Source organism: Nannobrachium achirus (assembly GCF_963921795.1).
Source record: "Nannobrachium achirus genome assembly, chromosome: 8".
NCBI classification, from domain to species: domain Eukaryota; kingdom Metazoa; phylum Chordata; class Actinopteri; order Myctophiformes; family Myctophidae; genus Nannobrachium; species Nannobrachium achirus.
The window spans coordinates 41217220-41237984 of record NC_137817.1 but is presented as its reverse complement, the minus strand read 5'-3'; the positions used below and the strand labels follow the sequence as shown (position 1 = coordinate 41237984).

The window sequence follows — 20765 nt, the reverse complement described above, 5'->3', positions numbered from 1 at the left end:
CATCCTCGTTGCCATACCGCCGCTGCTGCTCCACTCTGACCAGCAAACTTCTATTCAAGACTTGAGCTTTAAAGTCAAGTATAAACATCGATGAACATTGTCATCAGAGATCGGAGGAGGTGCTACAGAGGGAGCTCGTTGGTCATGCCTCCCGGTTCGTGAGCTGCAAACCGCAACCACTTGTAGCTCTCCAAATATTATTGTTGCTGCTGCGCAGCATGTGTGGCACGAGCTGGGACCTATGGCTGGGACGCGCGTCCCCTCCCATCTCTCACTGGGAGGCTGATGATGATGATGATGATAGCCTCTATCCAACATTCCTCCCCAGCAGAGAAAAAGACCAAACTGCTCCCCGATTCATTAGCCCAACATAAAAGTTACCAGATTATAACCATATGCATTGCTTGTGTCAACTGCACTTTTGTCAGAACGCATGTTTCGCGGACGCCTGACTCGCAAATAAAACTTTGCTTGCAGTGCACTCACTTCACTGTCTGTCTGCATGCTCATGACAATGAATTAACTGATAAAATGTTTGTAGGCTGCAAATTATAGGAAACAAGTGGAACTGTTTCTCAGTAAAATATATGCCAGGGACCCCCATTAGAGAAGATTGTGCGGTTCTAGCTAGCGGTAAGTCCCATCAATTTAAATGTCAAGGACCCCCAGTCCAGATTGACATGCATGCATTAGGCTACGGATCGACCCCCATTTAATGTAATTTCTATCTCTGGGACCACAATTTTGTAAAATCAATCTTAATTTAACTCGGACTCAGAGAGTTGGAAATTACCCATTATGGTCCATTTGGTTCCATTACACTCTCTGAGTTATAGGCCTATACCCATATGGTCCATTTGGTTCCTAACTATCATTTAGCTGGGGATGGATCTCAATGGAAATAAGCTGCAGCCTGCAAGGCTTACCTAAGTTTCCTTTTAGTTGACCTTGTACCAGCGAACTGTCATGAAACAGTAGCATACCTTCCCCTATGCCTTCTAATACATACTTCAATCAATAAAAGAAAAAGGATCTCCCTCAAGGACCACTGGGGGTCCCCGGACCCCACTTTGAGAACCAATGACTTACTGTACGATCTGTGATGCAGACAAGGGCGCCCCCTTATTATCTCTGTTGCAGATTCTCCTCCAGCATCATCATCAGTGGACCAGCGCGTGCATTGCTATACAACACTGCCACCTGGCGGGGAATGAGAGTGTGTATCAACGAAACCACTTTGGGTTGGAAAAGGGCTGGCGTTCATCTGGCATCAATGCACGCATTGAATACACGTTAATACACATAACAATAAACACAACATCTCATCAGTTTGTAATAATCTACTTTTTGTGCAAGTAACGAATAGGCTAAAAATAGATAGTCCGCATTTTAAAATTGTATATATTTTTGTTCTATTTTATTGTGCGCAATGTTATCTTAGGATTTGTGTTTATAAGAGTAAAAAGACAGTCTGATTGATTGATTGATTGATTGATTGATTGATTGATCGATTGAATAGCCTACTTTATTAGAAGTTTGCATAGGAAAAGAAAAGGTAGGCCTACAGTTCACTGATACAAGGTCAACAAAAAGGATAAAGACCTCAACAAAGGTTTTAGGCCTAGGCTTGTTTAAATTGTGGTCCCTTTTTTCCTCAATTCATACAAAAACTATGTTAACATATGGATATAGTCTAGTAGGCCTATCTATAGGGTCTGTAGTGAATTTAAGTAATTACTGCATTTCTGATTGTTACACATGCAGTCAGGTCTTTTGTAACGGGATCATACATAATAACGCAGCATTGGGGGGGGGCTGCCTGACCCGTGTCAATCAAAAGACGGCTCCAAAATAGTTGACATGGGGACCTCCAGTTATGCGCACCGGCCTATAGACGTCCTGCCGCTGCTGTTGAGTTGCTGCTGCTGGGTTAATAATAGGATCGGGGCTGTCAAGCTATTTCTGAAGGGGGGGGGGTGTCGGCCCATTCTCATTGGATCCGTTTTATCCGAGTTTCTCATGAAGTGGGAGGAGTGGTGTAAAGTAATTAAGTACATTTACTCAAGTATTTGTACTCAACAATTTTTAGGTATTGTTTTACTTTATTGGAGTATTTCCAATTTCCAATAGCCTCTGCTGAACTACATATCAGAGGCAAATAAATATTGTACTTTTACTCCACCACATTTGAAAACTTTAGTAATTATAGTTACGTTGTAGATTTCTTATTATTATAAGACATTAACCACCTATAGGCTACATTTTGGCTATTTGAAAATAGCCGATAAGCTCCCAATGCTGCATCAAAAGTAATGTTATACATTTGAAAACTTGTGAAAAAGGACATTCTGCACAACGAGTAGGCTATACTTCTAGTTTCTACTTTCTACGTTTGGTAGGCTACTTTAGTTTAAGTAGGCCTACGTTTTGACGCCAATAAATAGGCTACTGTTTACGCAAGTACATTTAGAATTCCGGACTTTTACTTGTAACGGAGTATTTCTACATAGCTACTTTTAGGCTACTTAAGTAAAACATTTGAGTATACTCTTTCCACCACTGAGTGGGAGGAGATTGCGCCGCATCGAAGGGATATCAAAAATAAACCGGCTCATGTCCTCCAGACAGAGGAGAGGAGTATAAATACCACCGCCATCCCCACACTTGTGCGGTGCTCGTCAGATCGAGGTAGAACAAGTAGTAGCCTAGTTTGGCTAGAGAAAGAAACATTGAAAGGAAGACGCAAACGGGCTGAAACATATATCAGATCACACTTTTGACCAAGACTGACTTTTACAGCACTGGAATATATATAGCCTATATATATTTTTTTATTCGAAATGAGATTTTAGAGGATTGATTGATTGAATACTTTATTAGAAGTTTGCATAGGAAAAGGCACAGGAACAGTGCCTATACAGTTCACTGATACAAGGAGTAAATGCGCGCACTTCCCAGAGATAATTGAGTAAACAAACAATAAACGTTTGTGTTTTAGTTGTTCCTACGCGCAATGTCAAGTTGCAAGATGTGTTCCACGGTATGTTTCGTCTTCGTGGCCATTTGCGTAATTGACCGATCACTCTCCAGTCCTTTTGAATCGGAGGATATTGTACCTGTCCGGCTAAATGGAAGAAGCAGCGGTCGCTTTTGGAAGAGGAGTGAGGAGCAGCCGAGCTTAATGCTCAGTGCGTTTGGCAAAGATTTCACTCTCAATCTCATGCCGGATACCAGCTTCATCTCACCGTCCTTCACCATCCAGCGCATCAAGGCCAAACACCTGGACATTTTACGCAGCAGCCCCGGTGTCCAATCGGGTACCACCATATTAGAATCAGACTCCCACAAGATGCTCCACAAGACAGAGGAGGCCGAGGGCGATTTGAGAGGCTGCTTTTACTCGGGAAACGTGAATCACAGTCGAAACTCCGTCGTCGCCGTCAGCTTGTGTCACGGCGTCATTGGGACCTTCGTGTCCGAGGGGAGAGAATACTTCATAGAGCCGAAGCACAGGCTGGTGGGCTCGGGCACGGCGTCTGCGGAGCAGCTGCATGTCATCAAAAGGAGGACACTGGCTGCAACGGCTCCGGATGTCGCTCACGAGGAGAGCCCAGAAATATCCGACGACGACGGGGAAAGTTTTACGCGCGGCCAGGGTGACGCGCGTCACGGAGAAGCTCGCCGAGGGAGACGCTTCGTGTCCGCGCCGCGGTTCATCGAGTCCCTGGTGGTCGCGGACGCGTCCATGACCCATTTCTATGGAGACGAGATAAAGGTGAGAAGAATAGGCCAGAAAATAAAGCTTTTCATATAATATTATTATTATTAGTAGTAGTAGTAGTAGTAGTAGTAGTAATAGTAGTAGTAGTAGCATATTTAAGCAATAGATCACATGCAAAGAACAAAACAATTAGCCATGTTAGTTTGAGCTATTCTATTGACCTTTCCCAGCTATGTGGTGTTAAAGTCAATCCCACGCGTCACCGGGAGTCGGAGAATGGATATTTATACGTCACGAAATTATACTAAATATTAGACCTACCCTTGGGCGTAAACTTTTTTTTTTCCCCCTTCTTTGAAAGTGAAATTCTGGTCCAAAATCCAAATGCAAAGTATTCCTCTCGTCCAGGTGGCGTCAGTCAGAGATGACCTGATAGGAAATGAGTGGGTTCACTGTTTTCCAAACGCTGAAAAAGAGGTCAGGGCACAGAAATGTCTGCAATGTGCTATTGCACATTCCTCCAGGCTTGGTCACTGCTTGGCAGCAGCCTCTAAGCATCATCCAAACAAAGATCTGGAGCATCTGACTCATTTTCCCTAATTGGATTACACCATTTAAATGTCCCCAAATGTTAATAATCAAGTAGCCTAATGTAGCTGGAGTAAAGGACCCTATAAAACATAATGCACTCTAACATTAACGATGTAGAGGATTGCTTGGACTATCTGTTACGTCTGTTACATAATTACTGGTAGAATAATAGAGGCTCTAAGATGCCTTGAGATTTGAGTGTTGTCATTGTGAGATAGCAAGACAAATTAGGCCTACAGATGTTATGCCATTTATAAAACTATACCAAGTTAAATATCCTTCATTGCATCGTGCCATAATCATCATGCGGAAGCAAACCACATTATTCTGGACTCTGAACTAGACAAGCTCCTGCAAAGAGCAATCAAGTTCCGACCACAGTGTGCGGACCTAAGTGAGGCTATATGGGGAATTTGTGTTTTTAAAAGTCCTTTCTCCTCTCCACTCCTCTCCCTCTCCGCAGCATTACGTTCTGACGCTGGTGTCCATGGCATCCCAGCTCTACAAGCACCCCAGCATAAAGAACTCGGTGCAGATGGTGGTGGTGAAGATGCTGGTGGTGGAGGATCCAGAGGTGGGTCCGGCACTCTCCAGCAACGGGGGCGTGGCGCTCCGGAACTTCTGCTCCTGGCAGCAGCTGTTCAACCCGCCGAGCCAGAGGCATCCCGAGCACTATGACACAGCCCTGCTGTTCACCAGAGAGGTCAGGCTCTCTCCTTCACAACCACGGCCACACAATGCTATGCCATGATCACCATGAGTCATTTTTATGCAGCGTTATTTAACCAAAGTGTCTAATATATCGTCACTGTTGCCTGTCGGGCAGACACCTCGTATCTCCAAGTTTCACATTTCCAAATCATAAGATTATTCTTCATGTACTTTCTGCTTCATTGGACAGTACAGCCAGACAGAACAGAGAGGACAGGCCCCATTCAAACTGTCTCCATAGCTTGAGTTTGTGTTTGACCGTTTTGACAGTGGCAGAAGTGAATGAGTCTGGTATTTGAAGAGTGCAATCTGATCTTTAGATGTAAATGAAATGCATAGAACACATGGGCGGCTTGCAGTAAGTGGGCTTCAATCAAGGAGTCATCACTCAAGGGTTTGTTTTTCCATTTTTGTGGTGGAGCGGTTTGAAACGAAGGCTCCTGTCCTGTCTTTTGAGCTAACTTTAGCGCCACTGTAATGACATCACTGGGCTTGAATACCAGGCTGAGCCCAGCTTGACTGTCCAGAAATGTGTGCCATGTTCCTCTTCCTCAGAGGAGACCACACTGCCACTGTTTTGAAACTCTAAACTCCATGCTATCTGCACGTAGTGGAAATTTTTTTTGCACGTGGATGTTTGTGGTCTTGCATCATACATGCAATTTACGACTCAGGCATTTAGCATTCTCCTGTGTGTGTGTGTGTGTGTGTGTGTGTGTGTGTGTGTGTGTGTGTGTGTGTGTGTGTGTGTGTGTGAGCGTGCGTGCGTGCGTGTGCGTGTGTGTGTGTGGGTGTGTGTGTGTGTGTGCGCACGCGCGTGTGTGTGCGTCTCTGTGTGTGGTTCTTGCGCTGTTCTGTCTATTTATGTGCAAAAGCAATGAATTCGAAAGTGTTTGCTCCAGTTCATACATACAGTACACCAATGCTTCTCAAAGTGGGATCCGGTGGGGGCCAATCTACTCGATGGGTTGTGAACTTGTAGATCTGCTATTTCAAAAACAAGCCATTTCAGACAAATTTGGATTCTAATAACATAACCAACATCTTATATGGGGGTCCCTGGCACAAACGTATTTTCAGATGGGCGTCTGCGGCCAAATACACATCAAATTGGGGATCCTTGACACACAAAAAATGTTTGAGAAACACTGCAGTGCACAGACCGATGCAAGTGCATGTGTGTCTTTTTACTTTGCGCACCACTGACACTGCTGCAGAACAAGGTGTACGAGCTATGCAGAACTCTGCTGCCCTGGGCCCAGATGTGTTTTGAATCATGCAGGGTTAGGGTTGTCTTGTGGTTTCGGGGCTGAGGGCCCAGGACGCATTCATCTCTGTCTTTGCAGCGGCAGCCATCAGGAGGGGAAAGATTCAGAGGTCACCCGTGTTTGAAATACATTTTCTGATCCACCGTGCTGTTATTTTCCCCCGTGTCACATGCGTTTTTCATCTGCCACAGCGCGCCTTGATTTATTTATCCGCTTGCATTTTTTACGAAGGAAACATTAAAAAAAAAACAAGAACCCAACACAAACATGAAGATTTGTCATTCTATGTTTTTCAAAATAACACTGGCACTCCTCAAATCAATGTTTGATTTTAGAAAAACCCTATTCAGTCCCCCAGGGGTTTATGCTAGGCCCTCTCCTTTTTTCACTCGACACCAAATCTCTTTGCCAAGCCAATCTACAAGCTAACCCCCCCCCCCTCCCCCCTCCCCAACACCAAAACTCTTGGCCACAGAATAGGGATGCTAGAATTCATGTGGTTAATATCTGGAGTGGGGTTGGCAGGATACGAGCGAGTGCAATGCAATGTGCCACCACAGATGGCGGTATGCCAAAGACTACTCCATAAATTCACAACAGTTTATCTTTTCAAATCCACTTGCAGCAGCTGCTCTTCATACAGTTTACATTTACCTTTTAGGCTTTTGGCCGACAGCCGTGGCCAGATGTGGACAAATAGAACTGTAGAAAGGCCTTTAATCACACACCATTATTTATAATAACCAGTACAAGATCCAGAGCCACAGTGCCCAGATATTATTCATGTGATCTAATGGGGTTTATCTCATCTCATCTCACCTCATCTCATCTCATCTTAGTTTAGTTTAGCTTAGCCTTGTTTATTTTTTATTTATGTTAAATAAATATTCCCCCCTTTTCCACCAATGTAGTCGTTATGCCATTTCACACATTGCTTTAGGTACTTGTGTATAATCCTGTTGCGGCTGACCCCTACAGGTTGGTCTTCGGACAGGCTGGTCCTAGGGATGGTACTGAAACCACCTGCCTTTTCTGATACACATGGAATCGCATGGTGCTTCTCCTCATGTGGGGAAGGACATAGCAGATAGACCCTATTCACAGCCCGCCCACGCATGCGCACTCAGCTAATTTCTCAGCAACTTCCTGGTGCTGACGTGACGTCAGCTTTGGAGGGTAAAATAACCGAAAATAACATAGAAATAGCTGGACTTAAAGCCAACAAATCATTATTTCGAACGGTAAAGTAAATTATGCCTTTTACTATCTTGTGTTCTTGATCATGCTAGCCGTATTTTATACATTACTATTTGGAAATTGATTACATTTGCGATTTCTGTGTTAACGGTAGTTTTTCCCCTGCTACCGTGACGTCAGCGCCACAAAGTTGCGTAACGTGAATTCAGTCAATTGCGGAGGAACACTCTATTCCTCACAGTTCAACACCCCTGTTAACAGGCGCCCTTGACCACCCTGCAAGAGTCTCTATAATGCTGTCTCTAGTGCCCTCCCCGTCCGGATTCTCTCCCATAAGTGGGAATGCATGGCACCATGGGGGATTTAAACCCCTCGTCTTTGCGGATATACTATACTTTTGTTAAAGTTATTAATTAGGGAGTCATGGGGACAGATGTTGTGTTCCTGGGTTTTCCACTAATAACCTGCTGTTCTGGGATACATTAGAAGAGGAACATTGCAATCAGTACATGACAATTTCAGAATGATGAATGTCATCTCCCTGAACAGTGAAACAATGTGTTAACATTTGTGCGTTATGTGAAGTCCACTGCAGCCTGGGATGCAAGGCTGGAGACAAGATTCTAGATGTACCAACATTTACATAAGCATATCTTCTTAAAACTATTTTCAGATTTCTATGCATGATATTCAATATTATTTGAATGCTTTCAGTCTTCACTTTCAGAAACTGTCAAAAAAAGGAAAAAAAGAAGAAGAAAAAGAAATGAATAAAAGAAAATGACCAGCTGCTGTCACAAATCATCTTCTCTAACTTTGCAGGACATCTGTGGACATCAGAGTTGTGACACTTTGGGTGTGGCCGACGTGGGAACGATGTGTGATCCCAAAAGAAGCTGCTCTGTCATTGAGGACAATGGCCTACAAGCCGCTTTCACTGCTGCGCACGAACTAGGTAAGATGGCTGCTCTGTGTGCTAAAGACGTGTATGTGATATTAAAGCTGCAATCCAGAACTTATTTTGAAATAAGCACTGTTTTAACCACTCTGTATGGTAGAATTATGTCAATATAATAACTAGCACATCTGCAGTGGTTTTGAGGTGGTCTGGACCCTGGACTATTATGGAATCCGTAGGAGATACAAGGGAAAGGAGCGCTTGTTTTCAGTGAAGATGACGGAGGCATGCCGTCTCAGGCGACCTTGATCCACGCGAGACACCGCCAAGCGAGCGGCAGCGAACAAGTCGCTGTGTCGAGCGTTGCGAAGGTTGCATGAGCCGACTCAGCGCCGTCCGAGTTCCATACACTGTCGGCCACTCCGCGCAATCCAAGTGAACACAGCGGAGTTCTTCCGACCGCCGGTTCAGCCAATCACAAACCGCGGTTTCTAATTTATTCACCCCTGTATCCTACGAATTCCATTATCGTGGACCCTGGTGTTGGGTAGGGCGCCTACTGGTAAGCAGTAGATGTTTGGGGTTTGAATCCTGGGTGTTACGGTTGCAATTACCTCTCTCTTTTGGGAGATAACATCAAACGTATAAATTGCCACTTTAATGGCACAATCTCTAATCCAAACGTGAACAAAACCCCCACCATCAAAGCAAATCCCGGATTGGGCCTTTAGGGAAAGGGCCTATTGCTTTAGTGGTTCTGTACTGTATCGATACAATCTAATCCAAGTAAGTTCTTTTACGCTTTCCAATTACTTTGTTCCCCTTGTGCACAAAAACATGTCAGCATTCATATCTGCTTATACTATAGCTATTTTGGTATTTACCGGGAAAGTGTTTTAATTGAATTGAATGATTAATAAATAATAATATAAGATCTTAACATCTTTCTCTTCCATTCCACTCCTCCCTCCCACAATGCCAAATGGAGGAAAAGAAAGAGAAAGAATTTGTATTCATGATTCATAGCTATGGTGTTTTTCCAGAGGTCCACTGGCTTCTGTTTCCATTCCCAGTGACGTATGCACTAGCTGGAGATCCTTAACTTTAAGTTTAGAATGTGAATGGAGGTATGGAAATGCAGTGAGGAGTAGCAGGACAGCTAAGGGCTTCATATACTTCGTTGCCCAAAAGTACAATACAACAATACAATGCGTTACCCTGTGATGCGTTGTGAGCTTATACTGTAGATCGGCAATTTTCAGTGTTTGACATCATACACTTTAGGATGCAGCAAGGTTACAGCCAGGTGAGGGTGTCAGGGATGTTTTGTGCTGAAATGCCCTAAATGGACTGAGTTGGGTTATTATGACTAGAAAAAAAGTGCACTTTGGGCGTTTAGACTAACCTGACTCAGATGGTGGCAGTAGTGCGTATACTGCATATACCGCCCTGCGGTACGCACTGCTGCCATCATCTGGCCGAGTCAGTTTACGTTTAGACCCTTCCTACTTTAAATGACCCCCGCCCCAGGCCAGACCTGTACCCCCTGACACTGCTGTTTTATATTTATTTTTATTTTTTGGGGGGTGGGTGGCTCTGGCTCATCATGGCTGCTGTGGTAGAAGCACAGAACAATGTGTACAGCTACAGCTGCAAGTCTGCCTTCTGTGTGCCAACTGTAGATGGTCTTGATGAGCATGGTTTGTCAAACGGTGCATTTTAACAGCCGGCGACCACGGGTGACAGCCTGGAGTATTTTCCGGAAATGCGTTATAATTTGTCTCTGGGACCCGGCAACTGCTGCCGATACTAGGCGATGAGGCGATGGTTGAAAAGTGGGTGGAGGAATGTAGCCCAAAAACATGAAAATAGGACGACATCTTGGACGACATAGTCGGCGATAGTCAATCAAATTCATGTGTTGCTTTGTTTACTCAATGGAGGACGTACGTTAATGACGGCAGGAACACAAGGAGATTTTTATCGACCAGCGTTGTCGGCAGTTAAAATATGTCTCACATCATTCCAAGTTGTATGGTTGCCCTCTCTCCTAATCAGTGCAGGTTGCCCTAATATCTATAAAGACCACTTTATTTATAACATTATATAACATCATATACTATATATGTATGTATAAAGGACATGGTTATTATCATGTGTAAGCCACCTCAACAAACCAGTGGTTGAATTATGACATCAGCCTGGTACATTATTCATTTTATTTGGCAGGGGACCAGAAAAAATGATGCCCAACATTGTTTTTACCCAGGCTATGTACACACCGACTCAACATTAATCTAAGTGACCTTCGATTCGCACACAACGGGCGTCACTATGGCCGACATTCCTACATAATGTGCACGGAGCTGCTCGCATGCACGCGCGCGCGTGAGCGCAACATGAGTATGCACTTCAGCAACATGAGAGTATGCTGAAGGCAGGCATAGCCCATGTATGTCTTATTTAAATACAGAGTGTTTGAAAGTGATTTCCAGGACTCCATGTAGGTTTTGTTTGTCAATGCAAAAATCTGGGGCAAAATCTGACTTTTAATCAAAGAAAAAAGGTATGACAATTGAAAGCATGTTCAATATCCGACCCAGGTATTTATGGCAAGTTTGGAAGCAATTCCTCTACTGGTCTGCTGTGGGAATGCAAATGCACGAACACACGCCACGTTGTGGATTCTTAGTGTAAGATTATATCGTATGACAGACTGCAGGAGGAGAAGGGGGAGGTGAAACAGAAGGAAGTAGGGCATAGACTGAGGTAATGCAGGTAATTATCTTCCATGACATAATAGCAGAAGATTGGCGCGCTCCAGGGACGTGCAGAGAATGTTTGAGAGGCAGGGGCAGAAATTTCGAAAAGGGCCTTTTGGTGAAAATATCCAAAATCGCCAACCTCCGAAAATAGCCGACCTCCAAGCTCAGTAGCTCAGTATCTTGCCTACTGCACCATTCAAAGGCCTGAAAAGACAAATTCCCATTCAGTGCGCTGATAGCATTCGATTTTTTTTATTTAACCTTTATTTAACCAGATAAAAACACATTGAGACATGATCTCTTTTTCGAGTGTGACCTGGCCAAGAGGCAGAAATAAAAAATTACACAATCCTTGCTTACATACAAGACATCACAACAAAAATAGAACATCCATGATACACAAACAGATACCTAAGAACCCCAAAAATACAAAATGTACACTAAATAATAAATTAATTTGCAATTCACAGGTAGCAGTACACGCACAGTGTGCCCAATGTACCCAAAGGAAGAGCTCACAGAGCAAATTAATTACAGGTCTGAACTCTGAACAAGTGCAAGCGTTTGTAGATCTGTCTAGAGTGATTCTCTTAAAACTTCTCAAAGGAATTAACACAGCCAATTTGAGTCTGGACTGAAGGTCATTCCATGACCAGGGGCCAAAAAAGGAGAGGCTTTTTTTTTGCCTCCCTCAGATGTAAATGCAGGTACTACACAGCGTAACCAGGCATTTGATCTGAGATTTAGCCCATTCTTGACCAGTACAAATTTGGAGGAAATGTAAAAAGGAAGCTCACCAAGTAAGGCTTTGTATACAAAATTCAACCAATGTTGTAACCTGCGAGATGTCAATGAAGACCAATCAACTGCAGCATACAACATGCAGTGATGAGTCCTGAAAGGCGAATTTGTTATGAATCTCAGAGCTGCGTGATAAAGGGGATCCAATTTGGCCAAAGTGGAGGCACAAGCAAACCTATAAATGGTGTCCCCATAATCCAGCTGGGACAAGAACAAACCATTTACCAATCGTTTGCGGGAGGAGCGAGCAAAACAGGCCTTCAACCTGTAGAAAAAACCTATAGTGAATTTAAGCTTCTTTCCTAGAGCATCAATATGAAATTTAAAGTTGAGATGTTTATCCAGCCAGAAACCTAGATATTTATAACGCTCCACCCATTCAATGGGGGTACCATCTAGAGTGGAGATAGCCGCTGACTTTTTACAGACCCTAAAAGGGCAGGGGCTCAAGCCCCCTTTGATGTCTGTCTATGTGTGCACGTGCCTGCTGCGCATTGCGCACCAGTGCACACAGGCTGTGGGTGAGGAACCAATACATTACCACTTGCATCTTCACCCACTCTAGGCCACGTGTTGAGCATGCCTCACGATGACTCCAAAACCTGTGAGAGGCTGTTTGGAGACCTGGGGGAACACCACCTGATGGCCCCGCTGTTTGTCAACCTCAACAAGACGTCCCCGTGGTCGCCGTGCAGTGCACGCTACGTCACAGAGTTCTTCGATAATGGACACGGTAAGTCAACCCGCCATTCTGAAATGGACACACGAATGGACACAATCTGACTTTCACCCCAGACCTTCCTCTTCTGTCTTCGAGAACTGTAAAACTACTTGCACCTTAAGCAATTCAAACCTCAGCAAATGTGCTGGTTTTATATGATTACTTTACTTTCTGCTTGCGGGGACACTTTGCCAAAATGGAAATGTGCCACCGCACCGTGGTCTGCTCTGTTAAACGGGCCAGTCCAGGGGTGAAATAACATACTGTTATTTCTCACTTACACTCTCTCTCTCTCGTGTACTATAGCTTTCCTGTTTCAACATGTTGCTCACCACAAATTATAGGCTGTGTAAACCACAGTGTTGTCAAACAAAGCTTACCTTCACCTACATCTCCACATGTCTCCTTCTGTCTGTCTCTGTCTGTCTTCTTCATTTCTCTCTCTCTCTCTCTCTCTCTCTCTCTCTCTCTCTCTCTCTCTCTCTCTCTCTCTCTCTCTCTCTCTAATTATTCCTCTCTCACTCATGCTGTATCTCTGTCTCTCTTTCTGTCTCACTCTCTGTCTTCAACTCTTTGTCTCTCTCTCGAACCTCTCTGCCGACCTCCCATCAATTATTTTAAACTCTCCTCTCTACTTGTACACACTCACACACACATGCATGCACGCACGCACGCACACACGCGCGCAAGCACACGCACACGCACACACACACACACACACTCACACACACACACACACACACACACACACACACACACACACACACACACACACACACACACTCTCTCTCTCTCTCTCTCTCTCTCTCTCTCTCTGTATCTCTCTTTGTCTCTGTCCCTCTTCCTCTGGTGCTCATTCCTTGTGTCTTGTGCATTGCATTCTGTATTGTTTGTCTGCTTGTTGGACCTATCGGTGAACCTTCTTTTCCACTGACTCATACTATGGACCGCTTCCTGTTCTCCGCCGCTCACGCCAAGACCAACAGCTGCCGTCAGCAAAATATGTTCTTTATCAGTTGGAAAATGTATCCAAAGAAAATTCATGTGGCTGAGAATGTTCATTCTGCACCATAAACGTCAGCGACAGCCCCTGACAACAGCTTATTCGGTGTAGTAAAAGACGATGAGAAGAAACAATGACTAAATGCCGTTTTTAGTAATGTTGTCATAGCCAGGCAAAGAGTATTAGTTTGCCCAAGAAGCAATATCGCTTTCATCAAGTCCAAATTATTCACTTTAGTTTGAAGTAGATAGAAGTTGTCTGGTATTTCCTTCTGCATGCATGGTTACAAAATACCACACTGCAATACAATACACAACAACTATGGATTCACTTTAACAATTCAAATAAATCAAATCCAATTTTATCATAGTGCCAAATCACAATAAGTTGTCTCAGGACATTTTACCTATAGAGCAGAGACCCAACATTGTCCAACCCTATGAACAAGCATTTCAGAATAAGAATCTTTTTTGCCACGTATGTTTGCACATACAGTACAATGAATTTGTCTCGTTGAGCTTGGTGCATTACAGTGAATAATGACCAACAAAAAATACACAGGTCAGAAGATTTTGATGTGACAGCGAAGAATGGCAGGAGCTCTGATACTTACAGATAGTTGTGAAGGTTGCTACTTTACAGTAAATCAAATGGATGACAGTGAGTTTTATGATGTACTAACCAGTCAGCTAGGTCCCTTGTCTAGTGGTGTTTGACTGCAGGGTATTCATTTCACTTTACCTCGCTTGAGGACAATATTACATAATTCTATACGTGTGGACATTGGTATTAAATCCTTTATTGCCCCCACCGTCATTCTCACGCCACAGGAGACTGTCTGCTAGACCCCCCAGAGAGCGGCATGCGCCTGCCCAGCGACCTGCCAGGCTCCGTGTATGGCCTGGACAGGCAGTGCCAGCAGATATTTGGAGAGGAATTCATCCGCTGTCCCAACACCTCATTCAGCGATGTGTGCAGCCAGCTGTGGTGTCACGAGGAGGGCAAGCCGCATTGCACCACCAAGAATGGCAGCTTGCCCTGGGCAGACGGGACGCCCTGCGGGGCCAATCACACCTGCCTCAAGGGGACGTGCATGGACAACCAGAAGGTCGTGGAACCGCTGGTAAGGATCGCTTTCTCTACCTTGATGGGTTTAATGCAGGGGTCTTCAATGTTTTCAGGCCAAGGACCCCTTAGTTGAGAGAGAGATGAGAGATGAGAGAGAGATGAAGCAGGGACCCCCACCTTTTCGTGGATTCCCATATAGTTTCATCGTTTGACAGCACAATCATCAGTGTATTTTGGATTCATGTCGATTTGTGTTTTCAGACATTTAACCACTTGAACCGTCAACACTTAATAAACTTGACCTTTCACTCTGCTCTTTTTCCCTTTCACCAAACGTCTTTGCTGAAAATAGCCGATCTAGAAGCTCACAATGCCACGCAAGTGAGGCGTTGTGAGCTTGTAGATCTGCTATTTTTGTCTAAAGTTCTCAGAATATGGACGTTAGGGTTCAAGAGGTTAATATGAAAAAGAAAAAAGAAAATCGAACCGGCGACGCCAGCAGGCATCATAGCCCAGTATGTGGTATGCGCCTTGACCACTAGACCAGCGGGTGCCGCTAGGGCTTCTTTTATTAATGATATGCCAGAAATTAAATGTAAAGCTCTTGTTTTATGCTGATTCATCTGTTGCTGGTGTGTATTTGGGAATTATATAAATTAGTCTGAAAAGAGAACACGCAATGAATTAGAAAGTGTACGGGATTGGCTCACAGAAAACAAGCTTTCAATATATTTGGATAAAACCAAGTCAATCCTGTTAACTAAGAAAAACCTATCTTTCGGTTGTATCTTAGACTCATATCTAAGAATAATATTGGAACATCCACTCTCCTGTGAATCTATGGCTGTTAAAATAAAAGTTCCTATTTTGCAGAACAATTCTTTTCAACTTTTCGGTTAAGAAACTTCTCATATCATCAGCATCATTTTGAGCATGTTCTGCTTGGTACAGACAGCTCGAATTTAGGAACAAACTGCAGGTAAAGGCAAAATAATATTATTTGTTACGATACAATAAATAGTCCGGGAAAAAAAGGGTGATTTTTGGCTGAACGTGGATTCGCCTGTAAAAGTTTTTTTCTCAACTGATTCTTGTAGCTTGGGGTCACCTCTTAAGGATTCAAGAGGATGACCAGTGATATCCATTGAGCATGTTTTATTATTAACCCCTTAATGCCTGAAACATGGGCTCCCATTGACTTTCTATACAGGAGGAAAATACCCAGAAAAAGATAATTTTTCGGGGTATTTAAGGAGGATCTGAGGGGTCTAACTAGGGGTTTGTCATGATGCGGAATCCATTGCAGGCATTTGTTTTGCACAAAAAACATTCCGTGGGCTAGAAATAGCCTCAGAAAACAATACACGTATGGGTGAGTATTCATGTTAGTCGGAGGCCTTAGGGTTTTTTTTCTCGTGCTAATCAGTCTAAAAGTGCAAAATTTTGCACAGATGTAGCTCAGGGCATGCTCTAATGATTTAGCTAGGTCGGCGACCTTCGGGGTCACAACAACACTCACAAAACTCTGAAAAGTGATGACTCATCACTTTTCATCACTAAAGTCGATGGGAGCCCAACTTGATTTGGCCGCTGTGGCGACCCCGAATGTCGCAGACTCGGGTGCCCTAGCTAAATCATTAGAGCAAGCCCTGAGCTACATCTGTGCAAAATTTTGGACTTTTAGACTGATTAGCACGAGAAAAAAAACCCTAAGGCCTCCGACTAACATGAATACTCACCCATACGTGTATTGTTTTCTGAGGCTATTTCTAGCCCACGGAATGTTTTTTGTGCAAAACAAATGCCTGCAATGGATTCAGCATCATGACAAACCCCTAGTTAGACCCCTCAGATCCTCCTTAAATACCCCGAAAAATAATCTTTTTCTGGGTATTTTCCTCCTGTATAGAAAGTCAATGGGAGCCCATGTTTCAGGCATTAAGGGGTTAATAATAAAAAATGCTCAATGGATATCACTGGTCATCCTCTTGAATCCTTAAGAGGTGACCCCAAGCTACAAGAATCAGTTGAGAAAAAAACTTTTACAGGCGAATCCACGTTCACCCCCATTTTTCCCGGACTAAAATGCATCCCCTCAAACTTAGGTTTGTAGTGATTAATTCAGAAGGGTAGGACTGCCAGTACCGCTCAGAGTAGAACAACAGAAGCTGCACCATACAGTATATGCGCTATTATAAAAGGCATACTCCTCAATACTTTTGTTCTGAGAAGTGAAAACAAGTGCATGCAGTGAATAATTCAGTAATGCATGTTGCCAGAAGTACCTTTTTTCTTCAAATATGAGAAGGGCTAATATAAGACAGGTTAAGACTTTTTCTTATGGATTTATAATGAAATAGGTGTTTTCACTTTAACATGTTAGCCTTTAGATTTGTTTTCTTCCTGTGTCTGATAGTTCATAAAATCAACCAGTCAATAAATCAATCAACAATCAACATGTTGTGCTGGATGGAGAGAGAGAGAGAGAGAGAGAGAGAGAGAGAGAGAGAGAGAGAGAGAGACACAGACAGACATACATTCATACATACATACATACATACATACATACATATATATATATATTATATAGTATACGGTATAATTATGTCTAACATAGAGGTCTGGGTCATTTCCGTCCTTCTTTGGTTGCCTTGATATCTTCTCCTTATGTTGTGATCACATCTGGTTATGAAGCCAGACATGCTGGCAGTTAAGACTACTGGCGGTTGCAAACTAATAAAAATCTCTGGAAAGGACACCCCTGCACGCACACATGCAGGCGCGCACACACACACACACACACACACACACACACACACACACACACATGCGCGTGCATGGTACACACGACACACGACACACACATACGATACTGTATGTACGCATGTATACTATATAGACACGCACACATACCAAACACTTTAAACTTGGCCTCTTAAAATTTGGCGTGCCTCTCCCGGTGCTGAGTGACACATGTGGCGGCAGCGCGAGAGCAGGCAGACGGCGGGCGCGTGCCGAACTTCAACACAGATTTACCCGTTGAACAGTGGCACGCCAGGAGACTGTGTGGCCTCAAACCCAGAAACCCAGACTGTGGTCAGGGACAGCGCGGCTCAAATTGCCTTTGGCACAGAGCTACAAACCAACTATTCTGGAATCCGTAGATTTTTTCTTTCTTTTTCTTTACTTTTCTTCTCTGTGTTTTTTACCACAGGTGGTTGTGGACGGCAACTGGGGCTCGTGGGGGCTGTGGCAGCACTGCTCCAGGTCGTGTGGCGGAGGGGTGGAGTTCTCCTACAGGGAATGCACACACCCCGTGCCTCAGAATGGAGGCAAGTACTGTGAGGGACAGCGGGTTCAATACCAGTCCTGCAACACCCAGCCCTGTGAAAACAACAGCGGTGAGACGCCATTTTTGTCTTTTTATAGAAACTATTTTTCATTTTTCAGTCAGGTCCCCATTGATATACAGTAGCTGTTTTTTCATTTGAGGCATCGCTCCAGTGCCTGTGATTTATGTTTTGGATGTGTGTGCTCTTGTTTTTTAGGCTTTTGAGTGCCTTGAAATTCCATTTTGCCCGGTAGTTTCATAATGTTTTATTTTTCTTAATCCGTGGAAAAATATTTGATTGCGGCGGTAATATTTTCACGAGGCCGTGAGTGGACATCTGTACACAGTGTTTTATAGCGCCGTTATCCTTTCAGGGAAGAGCTTTCGAGAGGAGCAGTGCGAGAAGTACAACAGTCTGAGCTACCTGGACTTCAACGGAAACATCAAACAGTGGATCCCTAAGTATGCTGGCGTGTCTCCCAGAGACAGATGCAAGCTGTTCTGTAGAGCCAGGGGAAGCAGCGAATTCAAAGTGTTTGAGGCAAAGGTATGGCACCTCAACGTCCCAGCAGCTCAACACACTTCATCGAAGTCGACTGTGAGCAAAAATCGTTGTCGGGTGAAAACCTTGTATGTCCAAAAACGTTCGTTTTGCATTTATCATTTTAAAAATGATTTAAACTAGTGAAAACAGCCGATCTACAAGCACACAACGCCTCGCACCGCGAGGCGTTGTGTGCTTGTAGATCTGCTGTTTTCACTACTTTTGTCTGACAGCCTTGTATGATGAAGTAGGGCTTTACTTTGCGAAAGAACATACACATTTGAAACTTGGAGATACGTGGTTTCCACCCGACAACGACGATACAACAAATGCCCCAAAAGTATACATATTTCAAATTGTCAAAATATCTGTGACGTGAACTATTGGTATTAAAGTAACCCAGTGTTATATTGAGCAAGCTTGCTACACAGTAAAATCTTGTTAATTTAAGAAGGCAACCACTGTGGAAGCAGAGGTGTGACCATCTAGGGACATACCGGTAGCTGAATGGGTAGAGAGCCCATCTGGGAATAAGAAGTTCCCTGGTTCGCCCCCTGGCCCACCTAGTCTATGTATCAAGGTGCCCTTGAGCAAGACACCCCTAACTGCTCCCCAAGTGTTGTATTTATAGCGCTCACTGCTCCTAATATGGGTAAATAATGCAGAGGCCAAATGTCACTTGTCTGCAAATGTACACTGACTTAAATATCCCATTTATCCAATTCAATTCTGAGAAATGGAACTGAAACTTTACTACTGAAACTTTATTGTGTAGCTATTGTTTCATAGCCACAACTTCAGTGGAAGAATATAGAACATATATTTGTTTGCTTCTGTCACTGAAGGTAACAGATGGGACCAGCTGCGGTCCAGACACAACCTCCGTGTGTGTCCAAGGTCAGTGTGTGAAAGCTGGTTGTGACCAGGTCATCGGCTCCAACAAGAGAGTAGACAAGTGCGGAGTTTGCGGAGGCAATGGGATCACCTGCAGGAAGATTACAGGCTCCTACAACAAAGCCACGTATGTACTTTTAAAATAATACTGCTAATCTGAACGTGGGACACTGGACACCACTGCACTTTATTGAGACCACTGGGCCACTTTATTGAGACCACTTCCTTAATGGTGTGATGGTTCTTTTTTCATGCAATTGCCTATTTTAGCACTTTGAGATTTTTACAAATGTAAAGTGCATTATAAATAAAATCCATTATTATTATTTATTATTATATACTACAGTATATATATTATATATAGTATATATAGTTGCATTGGTGCATTGCAACTCCTTGCAACATGCCACTACTTAATAATATGAGCACCCTGCAAATGTTTTCCATCTGTAAAACGAGCTGTCTCTTGTCCCACCCAGTTATGGTTACAGTGACATCGTCACTATCCCCGTCGGTGCGACCAACATTGACATCAAACAGCGGAGCCACCGGGGAATCAAACACGATGGGAACTACCTGGCCATAAAGAGAGAGACCGGAGGCTTCATCCTCAATGGAAACTACTCAGTGTCCACGGTGGAGCAGGACATCCCCGTCTTGGGTGCCGTGCTCAAGTACAGCGGTTCCTCCACCACGCTGGAGAGGATCCAGAGCTTCAGGCAGCTGAAGGAAGCAGTCACTATCCAGCTCCTGGCCACGGCCGGTGACGCCAACCCTCCCAAGGTCAAATACACCTTCTTCATTCCCCGAGATGTCACTTTCAACAAATCCAAGGACGGGAAGGGTTCTTCGTTGTCGCCCCATGTAATCCATCCCTTTGGCGTGCCAGAGTGGGTGCTGGGGGAGTGGTCTGAATGCTCGAAGAGCTGCGGTTCTGGCTGGTCCAGGAGGAACGTGGAATGCAGGGACAATGGCGGCTTCGTTTCAGGGCAGTGCGACAAAGGCCTGAAGCCGAGTGACATCAAGCCCTGCGGCGACCTGCCCTGCCCCATGTGGCAGATGGGGCCATGGTCCTCCTGCTCACGAACTTGTGGCAAGGGGGATCGCCGCCGCAGTGTGGTCTGCATCGACTACACAGGGAAGACTGTCGAGTCGGACAAGTGTGACCCCCAGAAGATGCCCGAGCCGGCCTCCGGGGAATGCCTCAACCAAGAGTGCTTATGAGAAATAATGAGATTCTGGGATGTTTCGA

General features: G+C 44.2%; 1 protein-coding gene across 1 annotated transcript; it reads left to right on the top strand.

Moving 5' to 3' along the window:
• Window positions 1-3028: 3028 nt before the first annotated feature.
• On the top strand, window positions 3029-20737 carry LOC308290344 (A disintegrin and metalloproteinase with thrombospondin motifs 8-like; the record flags this gene model as incomplete). Its single annotated transcript, XM_080732142.1, has 9 exons — window positions 3029-3775; window positions 4776-5015; window positions 8311-8443; window positions 12518-12685; window positions 14507-14799; window positions 17959-18145; window positions 18450-18622; window positions 19465-19640; window positions 19993-20737. The coding sequence occupies 9 exons, from the start codon at window positions 3029-3031 to the stop codon at window positions 20735-20737; spliced, it is 2862 nt and encodes a 953-aa protein (XP_080588268.1).
• Window positions 20738-20765: the final 28 nt, after the last annotated feature.